The 17,981-nt window shown below is 35.6% G+C and overlaps 1 protein-coding gene across 5 annotated transcripts; it reads right to left on the bottom strand.

Annotated features, from left to right (window-relative positions):
- Positions 1–398: 398 nt before the first annotated feature.
- On the bottom strand, positions 399–9,998 carry LOC122015439 (maspardin-like). 5 transcript variants are annotated; one of them, XM_042572312.1, is made up of 8 exons: positions 9,695–9,998; positions 8,670–8,795; positions 6,394–6,492; positions 5,109–5,251; positions 4,425–4,533; positions 3,879–3,986; positions 987–1,100; positions 399–912 (listed from the first exon to the last, which is right to left on the bottom strand). In XM_042572312.1, exons 1-8 carry the CDS (start codon positions 9,767–9,769, stop codon positions 523–525), a joined length of 1,164 nt encoding a protein of 387 aa, XP_042428246.1. In that variant the 5' UTR covers positions 9,770–9,998; the 3' UTR covers positions 399–522. The 5 variants fall into 5 exon arrangements, with proteins under 5 accessions (XP_042428246.1, XP_042428247.1, XP_042428249.1 ...); XM_042572313.1 differs by having other exon boundaries at positions 987–1,097; XM_042572315.1 differs by having other exon boundaries at positions 987–1,127; positions 8,670–8,716.
- Between the last annotated feature and the right edge of the window lie 7,983 nt (positions 9,999–17,981).

Here is a 17,981-nt window from a genome sequence, read left to right as displayed (position 1 = left end):
TGTGCGAAAAAATGATGATGCAGCCCCCGCAATGCAAAGGAATAATAAAAAAGATTCCAAGTCCAAATAAGATGAATAATCTAGAGATGGGGTTCTAAGTATGCATAAATTGTATTCTGAAATTTATCCAATAGGCAAACTAGGAAGGAAGTTCATCTGCCTCATGAAGAACTTGAACATGTGGATTGCCTAAAAAAAATGATGCAAGTTTTCCTACAAATGATGACAACAAGAGCAGCTAATTCTCCACAAAGTAGGATGATCAGTGGAGCTATCTTCTCTATACAGCATGATATGCAAACAATCTGTTTCGTCATTTTGTGGGAAACTGTAAGTTGGTACTCTTCTCAGTTTTTATTTAACATAATACAAATTCAAAGGAAACCAAAATAATCACACGACTGAAATGAGCTCACCACATTTTTCTCAGAGCATGTTTTTTAAAACAAATTCATGTAATTACTTGTATGTATGAACCCATAACTACAACTGCACAAGAAATTTGTATGCTAAACAAAGTCTCTAAACATTGAACAACATTTTACAACTGACAGAGAATACACCCATTTGGTGTTGCAGCATTACAGGGAAGAGCGATGCTTGGACAAGCAGTTGGAAGGCCATGAATTCCTTCATGATGCCAATGTCTTCACTGCTTAAAACACTTCCACTGGTGTTGTCTGTGTTAGGGCCCGATGATTTAGTTTCATCAGAACCATTGTTATCCCCATTTTGTCCAGAAGTTTTGGGTTGATAGGCACCATCATTAGCTCCGTCATTTCTTTGTCCAGGAAGACTGTCAAAATTGTTTCCCCCCTGGTTATCATCAGTGGACTGATCAGCACCATCATCTTTCGAAGTTCCCGGTTGATTATCTAGCTGTGCTTCAACCCCTACTCGTCTTAGATGGAGCTGCCCATTTCTTACCATGTAATAAAAGCCAGAATTTGGAATAGGAAAGTAATCAATTAAGAGATTGCCAGTACCTGAAGGTATAGGTTCACCTCATCTGGACGAGAAAGGAAAGGGAAATCACCACCTGTCTTCAGTATGGCTCGCCTAGCTCCAGGGAACCTTTCACTCACTTGATCTTTCAGCTGCTGAGGAACAGCACAGTAGTCATTTGTCTGAAGAAACAGAAGCAATGATTAAATGATGCCCCAGAAATCAGACACTTATAATGAAATATTTGGGTAGTTATGTACAAGAGGCCTTAGGTTTCTAAGGCAATCAGAAACTTGGCAATGAGGCATTTGAGTGATTTATTTACAAAGCAATATGTGATGAAACTGTTCTTTTGCTGATACTAGATGACGTTAGAACTGAAAGGCGTGACAATGATATGGTCGAGATACATCATCAGATACAATGGTCAACAGTTAATTAGCACACTATAACAGGCAAGGCAATAAAAAATTGTAATTAGTAACTAATTTAGAATGCCATTAATGGTAACTGACCATGCCTGAGTTCCCATCATTGATCGGCTCAACACAGTATCATTGGTGCCAATGGTGTGCTCAAGGAAGAGAAGGGGAAGGGGAAGGGGAAGGGGAGGAGGAAGAACACCAGTGTCAGTTGATGTCGAGAGAAGAGGAAGAAGAGTAGGAGAGGCTTAACCTATATCAGCTATGTTGGTGTCGGAAGAAGAGTAGGAGAGGACTCACCTATATCAACTAGGGTTTTATGTGGTTTTGATGCCAGGGAAGGAGCTAGGGTTTTAGCATGGTTTTGATGCAAAGGAGGAACTAGCACGGAGGGAGGAGGAGCCAATGCAGACATGAAGCAAGGAGGAATTAGCATGGTTTTGACGCAGGTACTCATAAAAGATAGTGGTTTCACGAGATAATGATGCAATGTCATCGTGCAATGATGGACGTGTGAAGGTGCTCACATGGGGAAGCAAAAAGAAGAGAGAATTAATGACGGTGCCCAAAAAAAGAAGGGGGATGAGAGAAGCCACGTGTCGTGCGTGCAAAAGTGCCCGTGGCTTGGGTCGATAGGTGAAACAAGATGTTTCGCCCATGCCGACCGACACGGAACGAGACTTTAAATAGCGCTTAGCATAGTCCAAGTGTGGACCAGGATATAGACTTCTACTCGAGAAACTTTTGATCCTGGCTAATTCCAAATGAAAGTGGGATAAAGTTACACCTAGCTAAGGTTTGAAAAAAAAACCTTCTAAGCATGAGAAAGAAGATATCTAACAACGAAAACATACAACGACCAATCCCCATAGAAGTTCTCCAATCCTAGAAAAGGCATTTGGGTATTCTTCCTTTAAAAAAAAAATCTGACTTTTACCCCTTTTCTAAATGATATTGACTGGTAGTAATTCTGACAAATTGGCATGTACTACTCCAGCAATACACCAACAGACTTAGGATAAGCACAATAAGCACACCAGATATACAAAGTTAAACACAGACCTTCCTTGGTAACAGAACGGAGTAGTGAGTTTGATAATATCCCATCAAGCTCAATCTATTTCATAGTTAAGTGTGCAAGAACTACTGAGTTCACAAATCATTGGATCTACTTGATTGTAGTTAGGGCATATTATTAAGAATTGCAACATTTCTAGATGGTACAATTGCATTTGGCACAAGTAGAAAACTTATCTTTGTTAAGAAAATCATCATTGGAGACAATTCTAAATAAGCACTGAATGATGAAAAAGGCACAAAACATTTTGCATGCCTCTATGTATATTCTAATGCATATGTTCTCTCTTCCAATAGTGCTCGTAATAAATGAGTTTGTCATGATCTCTTCCTTGCTTTTTCAATTTCATATACATTGTTGCATCCTGCTATACCCTAAGGGTGCGTTTGGTTCGGGGTTATTCTTGATAACCTTAGTTATCCATCCAAGGTTATCAACAAAAACCTTGTTTGGTTTAGGTATTCGATGATTCCCGAGTAATGTTCCATGCCCGACACGTCAGCAAAAGGGTCATGCAGCCCGGAATTGGAAAACCTCAGAAAACTAAGGGTGCGTTTGGTTTGCACCGTTTTCATTTTCATTTGATGAAAAATGCGCGTTTTCTAGAAAATAGAAAATGACTTTTTGTCATTCTCCGTTTTTCTAGAAAACGCTAGCTATTTTTTTAGAAAACAAGAACGAAAAACGCAAACCAAACACTATTTTTCAGAAAACGTGCGTTTTCCAAAAACTGAAAATGGAAACGGTGTAAACCAAACGCACCCTAAGGTTTTTCTTGATTCCGGGGTTAATGAATTTTTTTTTACCAAAAATACCCTCTGATAAGAAAAAACATGGAAAAAAGAGAAAAAATGTAAAAAAATATTAAAAAATGTAAAAAATGATTAAAAAATTTTAAAAATAAATAATTTTAAAAATAAAAAATAACTATTTTTAATTTTAAAAAAAAATTAAATTTTAAATTTTTTTTTAAAATTTTAAAAATAAAATTTTTTAAAAATTTAAAAATTAAATAAATAAATTAAAATTAAAATTTTAAAAATGTAAAAAAAATAAAAAAATATAAATATAAATAATATAAAAACATTAAAAAAATTAAAAAAAAACACATAAAAAAGTAAAAAAATATACAAGAAAAAGAAAAGTAAAAAAAACATAAAAAATAATTATTAATAATAATAATAAATAATATGTATAGTTGATTTTATAACTGAGGGTAATACGGTAAAATATTAAACTAAGATATTCATTAAAACCTTCAAACAAACAAGTTTTTGTTGTATTATCTAGGTTGAACCAAACAACATTTGGTTATGTTTTATTCCCCATAACCTTGGTTATGTGATTACCAGGTAATCACATAACTAAGGTTATACATGATAACTTGAACCAAACGCACCCTAAAGGTTAAGCAATATCAGACCAGGACTTACATCCATGATTGTGATGAAGGAATCTGAGAGCGAAAGAGGTCCAACTGATGCAGCATTAACATTCAACTTTAGCCTTGAGGATAAATCATCACTTGATAAAATCTCCACCTGCGTGTTAAAAAGCTTCTAAATTTTCAATCATGGAAATAGTCTAACAGTGCAAAATATGTCAATTTATTTACCAACCAAACTAAGGCTTATCTTAATAAGGTTAGAATCAAAACTAAAGGGCTGCATAGTATATTTAAAAAATCTAATTGAATAAGTACATGTAAATATTCTAGATACATTTGTACCAATTTGAGCAGCTGAATTTGCAAAAAAAACAAGACTTTAACATAAACTAGAATCAATGATTACGAGAGATGTAGACAAACCAATATAATCAAAGATATGCAACCTTAAATTTTTTTAAAAAAAAAACTAAGTTCCTATCATCTTACTGTTTAAACTAAAGTAGGTTGGCATCATTGCACAGTTCAACAAAAGTAAAACAAGAAAAAGCTTAAAGTAATTTGATCTGTCACAAAAAAAATATGGATGTACCTGGCCAACAACAAAATCTATAGAGTCAGCAATGAATGGTTCATGTGAACCATCACGGATTCCTGATAAGATGTATCGCTTCAACAGAAAAGCAGGCGTCCAGTTAACACTGCAATATGATCAGCAAGAATGTTCAAAGGCAATTCTATTTTTAGACTCAATAACAAGCCATGTTAGTTCCACTGTTTAGAGTGGTAGATGAAAAATGTGGTAGGAAACTTCACTGTTTACCAAACCAGTAGCGACTTGTTTTGCCACTTTCTAATTTCTGCCATAGCAATACCAATATTGTTTCAGATAATATCATTGAACAATTTGATAGAAGATACTAATATTAGCTATGTTACGTCCAATTCAGTATAGACAAAACCAGTTTATCATAAGGTACAAACAGTTCAACACAACCATGACCATGTCACTATGTACTCCATTAAAGTCTGGATATCACATACTTGAGGCATAACAGTACAAGTCTATACAAATTTGGCTGTCCTGCACTTTTGCTCAATGCCTATGTACAGAGTTGCCCTTTGAAGCAACACGACAAGGATTTAATTCAACAACACATGGATGAATTCCAACTAGCATAAAAAAATGGTCAAAAAAAAAGAACCAATTAACAATAATAGTTGAAATGAACTCTTAAACCCTCATCCAATCTGCAGTAAAGAAAATAAAACATACATAGGAGACCATGGCATGGCAGCTGCAAACTTGTGCGTCTCCAAAAATGTGTTTGAAAGAACAAGCGACTTAACTCGCCTTGGTCGATGTTGCGCAAAGACTAATGCAAGGAATCCACCAAGTGAAGTTCCATAAAGATGTATCTGGCATACAGTATAATTACTTGTTAATCTGTTGTGGTCTACATTCATTAAATAAAATTAAAAAATGAGTTGAGTTCCAAAAGGTACAGTTAATTATATCCTCACTGAACATGAACATGAACATGAACATGAACATGTAGTTGAACATTTTTGTGCCTCAAAAAAATTATCTCAAGTTCCATTAGTTTGAGCTACATTTAGAAAAGAACGTTTAATATATCCATTTGGCATCTATTATATCCATATAGCTCAATAACACTTCAAGAATCAATGCCATAGAGCTTACAATGTGTAACTTAATAATGTCCTTCAAAATTTACTAAAAGGATAGTGTGTATTGTTGGCTAAACTCCACATCCTAGTTCAAACTGTCAAGTTACAGCATATTAAGAAATGCTAATGAGTAGAAGAGACATCAGAACATAAGTGTATGGGACATGGCCTTTGGATATAACCCAACTGATGCTGATGAACCCTCTAGATTTATTCACATGTCCATCTCATATAGTTAGAGCTAGGCATAATTACACATGATCAGTGTAAACTTAACATTAATTCATGTAATATGTAAATAGATACTATGTTGTTAAATGACTAATCATCCATGGAATGTGGAGATGAAGGAAAAGTATAATTTTTGCCAAGGTGTTAAAAAGGATTTGTCAACTGGTATGAACATCCAAAACAAATGAGCAAATAATAGTCTGATCAAAAGTTGAATTGATCATGGCAATACTTCTATTGGGTTGTTTGTCTCGCCCCATGGTCACCTATAACTTGATGCCGATATCTATACTCACAAGTAGGGCCTGAACCGTACCTATGACTTGAGTTTCAAAATGATCTTTCACAAAAATAAAACCGCAGATGCTTTTGTTTCAGAAAAGCAGAATCCAACTTCCAATGGTATCTTCAAGACAACCATACAAATATAATGATCCCATTGAACCTTGGCATTTAGTATTTAACTACATGAGCATAGAGTGCAGCCTGTAGGAAGTGTATTTCATCAATCTACCACAACAGTTACAGATCATAAAATTATAATCTGCAAAAGTTTTTAACAAAATGCAAAAGGTGTAAACCAGTCAATTCAACAATGAAGAAGAGAATAATTAAGTGAAACATATGCATATACATACATGATAGATACTAAGCGTATCCAGGAATTTCTCAAATGACTGAACCCACTCCATGTGATTCCAAATGCGCGGTATATCAACTGAAATCACTCGGTAACCCTGTAAAGAAAAAATAATTATGGCTCAAAATGCCATCTAGATTCGTATAGCAAAGGCAATGCATCAAAAATTCATAAAAAAGGTAATAGTGTAATTAGTGCCAAAGGAAGATTGCCTTATGCAAGGCTAAAACTGATATATTTAACCATGCTTCACTGCTTGGAAAAATCCAGGAAATTGTTGTGATAGAAGAAGTTTAAAGTATCTTTTCTTGCTCAAGATTCAATCTTTGGCCAGAGCAGTCTAGTTTTGATCACAGACCAAAACACTAGCATTTCAATCTCTAACTATAATGGTACAATTTCGATATGACATCGTGTTGACACTATGCACACTTCAGTTTAAATCCTACGATCCTCTTTTACTAACTTATTTCCATTAAAATACAAGTCTTCAGCAATTATATTAAAATTTTGGAGCAATAAATTATAAAAATATAAGAAGCATTCAACTAATCATAGGTCAATATCGATAAGGATTTGCCAGTTGGATTCGTATCAACAACGGTAGGACTGATTCTATTAATTTTCTCCAAGAAAACAACGGCTCATAGAGATTGAGGAGAAATCTAGAAACTATAGATTTAGAGAAGCTTGCAAGAAAATTAGACTATGTTTGAAAATTGATTTGAACCCACAAAAAAATTGTTAAATTGAGAATGAAAATAGATGAAATCAAGTGAAAATTCAGTTAAACTAAGAAGGCATTAAAAAAAGTTAACCAATCAAGCCTTTCATTAAAAACCTGTATGAATCCTCCTAAATTGGCAAGGATCACTCGTTTAACCTTATCATTACTTGTTAGACTTGAAGTCTCACCTATCTCTCACTCACTATAGATCAAACTATATTATTATGGATCATGAGATTATTATAGATCAAGAACATGATAAACTCTCTCTATCAGCAATGGTCCTAAGTTGTTCTTTAACTAAAACCCAATTTGAATGTAGTTAAGGACCCAACTGGATCCTATAACATTAAAAAAAAAAATAATGACACTTTTATCATATATATATATTAACAATCTAGTATAATTGAGCAATTTATACTAAAAGTATTATTTTGTTATTTGTTATAATATACTTCTAATCTCTTATATAGAATTATTTTATTTTTCATTTTTTTTGTTCCCGCCGATTTTGATTTCGTCAATTCTACTGATCTGGTTGATACTTGAATCCTTTGCTTATTTGATTATGGCCATGATACTAATCATATCTTCCTAATGACAAAATGAGTGTGTGCGTCAAATCATATGAAATAACGCTCCTAGTTGAAATTGAATTATCCACATACCTATAAATATATCTCCACATATCCATAATTATATCTCAATTGGCCACTCATAGTAGAACTTGGACTAACACAATTGAAATTAAAGCACATAGGAATAAGATATGGATTCAATTTCTCTAACTCTAGCATCTCTCCTCTTAGTCACTACTTATGCTCCGATTAGTGTATGTCCTCTTCCCCTCTGTCTTTCATCTCCTCCCCATGATAATGTAGACAAAATTAAAGGATGAATCATGGAAGAGAATTTTTCTATCTCGAATGTTGGCAGGTGCTTCTCCTCTTCCCCTTATCTTGCTTTCATTTTTAGTGTTTCATCACTTCACCATTATTTGTTGACAAAATCGAAAAAAAAATCATGGGAAAAGATTAGTTATATCTCAGTCAGTACCAATAGATATTGACCCAGAGAAGCCTTGTGGATTTGGCACTATCGAAGACTGCCAGTGCAAACAAAAAGGTGGTATTCAACTGTACTGACATAGTATTTTGTATTGGTTGGCAAATAGAATGAAACATTTTGACCATGCACCAATTAACCCTTAAGACCATAGAACTAATATTTCAACTCAATATTCAAAAAAAAATTATAAAAGAAAAACAGAATCCAACAAGATAGAATCACAGACCAGAAGCTGAACACTTAATGATTTTTGTAGGTGAAATCCTGATACATATGTTTCAATATTGCATATATTTTCACATTATTTGAAGAATATCAAAGATCTAACTTGACTTCCCAATAAAATCACAAAACAAGTGGCAGCTAAACTACAGAAGAATTGGACACATTTGAACTATATCAAACATCTAGCTTCACAATCATAGCAAGGCAATGGGGACTAAATAACATCAATGCCAGGTAAAGGATTGAAAAAATACCTTTATGGAAAGTGACATTATCTGTTTGTAATAGACATCTGCAGTTCCTGCAATTCCAGGGATGCAAATAAGAGGAGGCACTGATTTAGGACCAAAGTCATAGTATCTCCATTGCTTGTTACCAATCTTCACAAAAAAGAAAAAAAAAAATCAAATGGATAACATACATTACAATCTCAGAAAAAGAAAAGATGAATCTATCATAGTCAAACTATGGCAATCTACTAAGCATTACTAACATCCCGACTCACAAGCATTTTACACTAATAAGATTATTGCAATTGTAGAAAGATAAGGATTCTTGTGCTAACAAAATAAAAAATATTAACGTGATTTATTGAAATAATATGAAAGCATGAAAATAATGTATCTGATTAAAAATACGACTCCGTGTTGAAAAAAAATGTCTATCTTTAAAATATCATGTCATTGGCCTAATTAGTTAAAGTTGTCTACAACATGATTCCTAACATGTAAAATTAATGTTTGTCGGGTGTTAAGAAGTGAGATCAGTTAAAGTCCAGCATTATGCTGATAACAATCAAAACACTCCAGGATCCAACATTTTCACCATAACAACTGGACCACGATCAACAAGTTCACAGTTATGAAGAAAATAATGTATAATTGCAGGTCCAATAGAATCAAAGCTTGGAGCATCCCTAGTCTTATGAGTTAAAAGAAAGAAGATTCAGTAAACATATCTTTCTATTATACATTCCAACCAGGAAATGAGGCAATGTCAACTAACATTTTCCAGGAATTGACTACCCCATTCCTCAATTACGGAGCAAGCCTACAACTGCCGCTTGAAAAAAAGCCATTAGCTCAAGGGAAGATAGGAGAAATTAACTTGCGAGTAGTTTTCAACAACCCAAAAACGCACAAACTAGTATTTTAATACTCGATCAATCGAGGATCGGAACGAATAAATAAGAACTAATAAGTTGTCAAAAAGAAAGGGATCTAAAATAGTAATGTCAAAGCCAGGACGAGAATTAAGAAAGCGGGTCGACGAATCATACGGAGATTTTGTGGAGAGGTACTTGCGACTTGAAGTAGACGTAATCCCCCGGCGCCTGCGAGACGCCTGCCTTCATTCTGAGGATAGATGCGTCGCCCTGCTCTCGGTAATCGCCGAGCCTTCAGAAAATTGTCGTACTGATACTATATTGAGGGAAGGGGGAAGATACGTCGACGGAAAGCGAGAAGGTAAGAGGATTTGCCGGCGGTGGTGGTGGCTGCGACGGCGGCAGAAGAAGGGGCAAAGGATTGCCGGAGTCAATGACCTCTTGGGGCAAATAATTGAAGCGGAAAACCCATAAAGGGCAAAAATGAAAATAAAGAATGATTAAAATAGTTGATACAGTGCAGTTACGCTGGCGAACTGATAATTGACACCTCGAGGTGACAGCTGGCTGGAACCACTTGTCAATCATTGTAGATAATCGAAGAAAATAGCATACAGGTCCATTATGTTTATATTTTAAATCAATAGCTCGTAATATTTTCATTAAATCGCACTATATTTCTGTTTTTCTTTGCTAATATATTAAAATCATTTTTTTAATCCAAACACCAAGTAATCAGAATGAGAATAAAAATTATGATATTATAAAATAAAAATAGATATAAATATGAATATCATTTTTAAAAATAATATTTAGTTAGTTGAATATTTTGTATTAGAAAAACCTAAATTTCTTTTTTTACTCTAGAAAAAATTAGATGTGAGAGAAAATTGAATATGAGAGAAAAATATGATGAGAGAGAATGATGAACTAAAGAGTATAATGAGAGAGACAATGTGATGAAAAAAATGAAAAGAGAGAAAGTATGATAAAAGAAAATGAGGAAAGAAAATGTGATGGGAGAGAACACGATGAAAGAGGATGAGGAGAGAAAATATGATGAGAGAGAAAGTATTGTGGGAGAGAATGAAGAGAGAGAAAGTGTGATGAGAGAAAATGAGGAGAGAGTGTGTGTGATGTGAGAAATTAAGGAGAGAGAAAGTGTAATGAGAAAAAAAAAAAAAGAGAGAGTGTGATGGGAGAGAAAATATGATGAGAGAAGATGAGGAGAGAGAAAGTAAAATAATAAGATAATAAAGAGCATGAAAATGTTGTGGCAAAAGGCGAATATGCTCTCCCCCAGCGCCCCGTCAATCCGTCCTAGGGTCAACACGGACGAAGTAAATCATGGCCAGCTACTAGCCTTTGGAATAGTGACTAGAAGAGCATAAAAATGTGATAAGAGAACATGAGTAGAGAGAATGTGATGGGAGAGATTGAGGAGAGAGAACGTATGATGAAAAAAAGTATGATAAAAAATTGATAAAAGAGAGTGTAATGGCAGAGAAAGATCATGATAAGAGAGGATGAGGAAAGAGAAAGTATGATAGGAGAAAATGAAGAGAGAGAAAGTGTAATGAGAGAAAATGAGAAACAAAATGTATAATGGGAGAGATTAAGAATAGAGAAAGTATGATGAGAGATAAAGTGTGATGAAAGAATGAGGAAAGAGAAAGTATGATAAGAGAAAACAAGGAGAGAAAAGTGATACTAAAGAAAAATTGAACAAATATATTAAAAGTATTTTCATCCAAAACTCAATTCTAATTCTCATCAAAAACCACGAAAGGAGGTGGGTTCTATCAAAATCCAAGTTTTGGGGTTTCATTCCAAAATTTTAATTCTATTCTCATTAACTAAACATAAGGTTTAGGAATGAATCGATTCCCTCATTCCCAAACCTCTAAACCAAACGTCACCTAGATTTGAGTGTGAATTTTTTCCGTTTAAAATGATCAGAGGCATAATGTCTCCTACCTTGAATATATGCATGTTGTTTCAAATCTCTAATGATCTGATTACCCCTGGGCTTTGGAGCAGAGTACTTAGGCGGTAGGCACGAGTCAGATGTGAGCTAGATCGACTTCTATCGATGCAACTTTTGTCGAGACAGAGTTGGTTTGTGTTGAGTCTAGTAGTGCAAGGGTTCATGAACACTCATTGAGCAGATATCCTACTCTAACAAAGATTTTCGATGACGACAAAAGCTCTAAGAAAACTAAGAATGTCCAAAAAGAATTAGAAGGGAAGCCAAGGTGGTATAAATGACAAAACCTATCCGATGCTAAAGTCAAACCCTCGCGAAAAGGAGAATAAAATGAAAAAGGAGGCTAATAGAAAATATATATTTGTATATGCGCCTGTGTCCCTTTGGGACGGTCTAGTGGATAGCGCATGATGTATTGCCACCATAAGGTCTGGGGTTTGAACCTCAATAAAGCCGAGGTAAATACCTCCCTTATATGTTAGTCATTATTCCAAAGGCTAGTAGCAGTCCGTGATTTACCTCCTCCGTATTGACCCTGGGACTGGTTGATGGAGACACTGGGGATAAACGCATTCGCCTTTTGCCACATGTGAGAAAAGTTCTCACCATGCATTCCGTGCACTGCACACGCCTTAACCCACGTCTTTGGATCATGTTTGTAGCACATCTTGTGTATTCGCCCACGTACTAAGAACGTGTCTGCACAACTATTAGTGTGTGCACTTATGTGTCAAGACACTGCTTATTTATTTTGTGGATAATTATTTAATAAAGGTAATAATTCATTATTAATTATTACTTTTTGTACGTATATGATTAATGATAAAGTCCCACAAATTAATGGGTATATTAATCTGAAAACATACCTTTATCAGATAGATATCTAGAGAGGACATGGATATCTAGATCAACACTGAGTATGACTAGGTCGAGATAAATCGAGAGATGAATATCCAAATTGTACTTAAGGGCGCATTGAGTTTAGAGGTACACTGGACATGACCCGCTCAAGAGAAAATTGTTGGAAGATCGGTGGCTGGCTTGAAGGGGGGTTGGATAGACGGCACCCCCAAATACTCGCTTCCTATGTATTCGTTAGTGCGCAAGCGGAATAATACAATACAAAATACGAATAAGAAAGCTAAACACTAAAGGAAAGAAAAACAAGCAAACCGCTAACACGTTCGTTTAACGTGGTTCGGAGATTAGGGCTCCTACTCCACGGCGTGTCCTTGAGGTGGACGATCCCGATCCGTCGGTGGATTAGCCCCCGGCAAACTCCGGCTATCTCAAGTCGCTCCTTGTGGGTGGAGAAACCTCACCATAACACCAACCAAGACTCTTGAGACTAGTAGACTACTAATTAGGATTTACCACCACTAATTTCGTCAGAGATAACCAACCTTCCAAGCCTTGGTTATATAGGCCGCGGGTTGGAAAACCCCGCCTACCAGTCGACTGCTAAAACATGCAGTCGACTGCCCTCTATGGAAATCGACCGTTACATCCCAACGGCTCGATTCCACACTGCCAATCGACTGCCCCAGTCGACTGCACCAGCTGACTGCTAAAACATGCAGTCGACTGCTACAGTAGCGCTACAGTACTACTATAGTAACGCTACAGTACTGCTGCAGTAAAACCCTAAAATTAGAATTTTACTCCGAGTACAATCTCTCATGCACTCGTACCCTCACCCTTATGACTCATTTGACGCTTCCTTTGCAGCTTTGATCTTTTGCCTTCAAGCCTACTTCCTTTGACTCTCGTCCCTCGGATGCATTCAAGCCCGCGGCTTGTACCCAATGCCATCCTTCGAGTATGCCTCGAAGTCGCTTCCCTCGGCCCTTGTCCTCGTTGCCTTGTCCACGGTCCCTTGGATGCTCCATCCTTCACCGGACCCGAAGCCATCAACCTAAGTCACATGTGTATCCTGTAGTCCTGCACAACTCAAGTACACATATCAAATACAAGGGTGAACCTAACTTAAACCCTTTGCCCAAACACCAAAACACATGGTCGCACGGACCATTGGGATTGCTCCAACAAAGATCACATATTAAGCATCATTGGTTATTCCTCTTATGAACGAGTGTAACTGATTTTTTGACTTGAGACATTCATTTATTCTATGAGTGAAGTTATGTGCTTTGACGCCGTTAAAAATAGTCTTTAATCATATTGTGATTAATATGGTAGTTGGGTGTATGACAAAGCGTAGAGAGAATAGTGTTGAATCAATAGAGGATTCATCGCTCTCTTGGATTAGGAGTTAACATCCTAACTACTTGATAGAGATATTAGTGACTCGAAATCCATAGTCATGGGAGGAATGATTTATCATTCAAGAGGAGATTATTATATCTTGAAAATCAAGTAAAATAATTAATTTGGTAATGATGCATAATGTTTCGAATTAATTGGGATGTAGGCTTAGATGAAGAGATTGAATTACACAGTAATCTGTTCATGGTTGTTTACAGTTTATGACTGATATTAATTTTATCGCGTTGGGTGACTAAAAACTGTTGCTAGACAGTTACCTTAGTTTGTGTATGGATTTACATTGCCATCGTGTATAAAACCTAGAGGGTCGCACGCATAGCACGTAGACATGAACAATGGTATCGAAAGCGAGTCGAGATCAAGATTAAATATCGATTTATTTGATACAAAGAAGAGAGAATTCGAATATCCATAATTATGATGATTAATGGAGAATTCAAATAGTCATCATAATGATAATTAATGGAGAAGTTAATGAGTCATCATAATGAAGGTCATAAATAAAGAATTTATGGAGGCTATAACTCTTCATCTTCCTAATTAATGAAAATCATAAATGATGAATTTATTGAGAACTTAACTCTTCGTATTCCTTGGAAGCTATAAGTAGTCATCCTCGGGAAGATTCAAGAGTAGAATTCCTTCTATCCATTTCTCCTTCGTCAACTTCTTCTTCGTTCGGAAGAGATCGTAGTGCGTCCAAGGTTTTTTCGATCCAATAGGCTAGCACCTAATAGATCGTATCAAGTTCGTGATCTAGTGCACGTAGATACCGCTAGAGGAGTCACACGTGGGGCTCTTATCTATCTGTAATATCATTCAAGCCTATCGAGGACTAGAGGTATGTTTTTTTATGTTATTATGTATAAAACTATATGTACCACTAAAAGATTCATGATTCATTATATGTCTTCCGCTGCGCTCTGATCCTAACAATGGTATCAGAGCCAATTCATGGTTGAATCATATAGTATGAAGCCAATTCTTAAAAATTTATTTGAGGAATCAGTGTTTCGAAAGATTTCAAAGAAATCTTAATTTCTTTATTTCAAGTTATATGCCGTAATATCTCATGATAGGAATGAATTTTGTCTAAAACATGTAAAGTAATACATATTGCAATTTAGATATAAATTCCTTATGACATAAGTATATTAACATGTTAAAATCTCTTAGACCTATTTGTCTTAAAAGACTAAGAGGATTAATAGAGATAAATCTCGTAATGAGATTACGCAAATGCACAAGAAGGTAATTATGGTGAGACATTTTAATAATTATAAAATCTCTTAAATATATTAAAGTCAAGATTTGTTAAAAGCCCTCCATTAATAACTACGATGATAGTTAGAGCGTTTACATAAGTCGGTACAACGCAGCTGTGGCTTGTGTCAAAACATATATAATTTATCATAATTATTAGTAGATTGACTTAACTCAAATTCGTTGACTTGTTTAGCTCAGCTAAGGTTAACTGATTTGAGGGGCAAGTGTTGAGAATATAAGACTCAATAAGAATATACCGAAAGTCACATAGATTTGTGATTGGCAAGTTAAGGCCTACTTGATGAATGTAGCATGTAGGTACAACTCAGCTATGTGCATTCTATATGATTCAGGATTTCGACCCTATTAGAAATCATTACCAACCAATTCTCGATTCTAACAGTGAGGTTTGTTGGACTTGAATAAAATAATAGAAGTTATAAAAGACTTTTATAAAATATATTCCACAAATACTAAAACTCTACTTTAAATTTTAGATGGCAAATACAAGTACCTTATCACTGCGAAGCATTCTCGAGAAAGAGAATATCCTCCTTGGTTCCAACTACCTAGATTGGTATAGGAAATTGAAAATCATTTTAAGACACGAGAGAAAAATTTACGTGCTCAAAGATGAACCACTGAAAGAGTCTACACCTAATGCTTCAGACGAAGATCAATCATATTATTCTCAGTATATGGAAGATACACTGGATGTACAATGCATTATGTTGTCTTCTATGCCTCCCGAGTTGCAGAGATAGCATGAGAACATGAGTGCTAGTGAGATTGATCAGCACTTGCGTGAACTCTTCCAAGAGAGTGCGAGAGTAGAGAGGTATGAAACCTCTCGAGCACTATTTTGTACCATGCTGGAGGATGGCAACCAAGTTGGGTCTCATGTACTCAAGATGATCAGGTACATAGAGAGGCTCGAGAGCTTAGGTTCCAAGTTGAACCAGGACTTGGCTGTTGACCTAATCTTGTCATCACTACCTCCATCATTTTCTTAGTTTGTGTTGAACTTCAACCTGAACAGCATGGATAAAAGTTTGACTGATCTGATGGTAATGCTGAAAACTGCTGAGAAGGATATAAAGGTAAATCCTTCACTGCATACAATGATGGTCAGAAAGACCAACAAGCGCCCTAGCACCAGGAAGTTTAATCCCAAGGCTAATGCAGTGAAGAATCCTAAATATCAAGCTCAGAAGAAGCTTAAGAAAGGGATGCAAGTACCCCCAATCTGATGAGAAGGAGGTCATGTGCTTCCATTGTGGCAAGAAAGGTCACTGGAAGAAAAACTACTATATTTCCATGAAGAAAAATGTCACTGGAGCGGATGCTTCAGGTATCTTTATGATAGAGTGCAATCTTTCTATTTCTTCATCATGGATCATAGATTCTAGAAGTAGTTCTCACATTTGTGCGAACATACAGGGTCTAAGTGACTGCATACAATTGTCCAAGGACGAAATGGACTTACAAGTAAATGGAGCAAGAGTTATTGCATTAGTTGTAGGAATCTATTCAATAAATTTGCCTAGTGGACTTATTTTGAATTTAGAAAATTGTTATTTTGTTCCTAGTTTCTCAAAGGATATCATTTCGATGTCAAGTTTAGACACCAAGGGATTTGTATTTCAATTCAAGAACGAGTTATGTTCCTTTTATTTGAATAATATATTCTATGGGAATGGTTCATTGAATAATAGTCTTTATGTTCTTAACTTAGATGAACCGATCTATTGTATTGAAAGTAAGAAACAAAAATTGCATAACTCAAACTTAACATATCTCTGGCACTATAGACTTGGTCATATAATCCAGAAATGCGTCGCTAGATTACTCAATAATGGGTATTTGGACTCTTTTGAATTAGAGTCCATAGATACATGTGAAGCATGTTTACAAGGCAAAATTACCAAGAAGCCATTCACCAAGATATGTGAACGGGCAAAGGAACCACTAGAACTCATACATAGTGATGTTTATGGGTCATTGCAAGTTCAGGCTAGAGGAGCATATACCTACTTCGTGACTTTTATTGACGATTTAAGTAGATATGGATATGTCTACTTAATGAGACATAAGTCTGAAACTCTAGACAAGTTTAAGAAGTTCAAGAATGAGGTAGAAAAATCAACGTGGCAAGAAGATTAAGGCCCTTCGGAGTGATTGAGGTGGCGGCTATCTAAGCCAAGAGTTCATTGATTACCTAAAAGAGTGTGGGATAATTTCTCAACTTACACCTCCTAGAACGCCGAAGTGGAATGGCATTTCAGAAAGAAGAAATCGCACACTCATGGATATGGTTAGATCAATGATGAGTCATGTAAGTCTTCCAATGTCATTTTGGAGCTATGTCTTAGAAACAACAGCACACGCACTTAACCGAGTTCCAACCAAGACTGTAGATAAGACTCCTTATGAATTATGATTTGGAAAGAAACTAAATTTGTCTTATCTTAAGATATGGAGTTGTGATGCTTATGTGAAGAATGAAAATTCTAATAAGCTTGCAGCAAAATCCATAAAATGTACATTTGTAGGTTATCCCAAAGCTACAATGAGATATTATTTTTATCTCCCAAGTGATCACAAAGTTATCCTTGCTCGATCTGCTACTTTCTTGGAAAAAGAATTTATTTCTAAAAAAAGTAGTGGGAGTAAAGTAAGTCTTGAAGAAATTATAGACTCTATAAACTGGTTGGAAGATGAACAGTTGAATAATGAGATAGTGCCACAAGTACAAGTGTCTCCTTCATCCGAGACTGCTCAAGAAATGAGAGATCAACGCAAGTCTACAAGAATACACCGAGAGTCAAACAGATATGGTTGGCTGGTAACCCAAGATGAGAAAGTGTTACTCATCGAAGATGATGAACCGTCGACTTACGAGGAAGCGGTTGCTTCAAATGA

This window comes from Zingiber officinale, chromosome 8B, assembly GCF_018446385.1.
Source record: "Zingiber officinale cultivar Zhangliang chromosome 8B, Zo_v1.1, whole genome shotgun sequence".
NCBI classification, from domain to species: domain Eukaryota; kingdom Viridiplantae; phylum Streptophyta; class Magnoliopsida; order Zingiberales; family Zingiberaceae; genus Zingiber; species Zingiber officinale.
This window is presented reverse-complemented; position numbering and strand designations above follow the sequence as displayed.

Excerpts from the sequence above, each read along its gene's own strand:
- LOC122015439 (XM_042572311.1), bottom strand. The coding sequence starts at position 9,769 with ATGAAGGCAGGCGTCTCGCAGGCGCCGGGGGATTACGTCTACTTCAAG. Across the intron at positions 8,796-9,694 it reads TACCTCTCCACAAAATCTCC|ATTGGTAACAAGCAATGGAG; the intron begins GTATGATTCGTC and ends TTTTTTGTGAAG. Across the intron at positions 5,252-6,393 it reads ATACGCTTAGTATCTATCAT|ATACATCTTTATGGAACTTC; the intron begins GTATGTATATGC and ends ACTGTATGCCAG.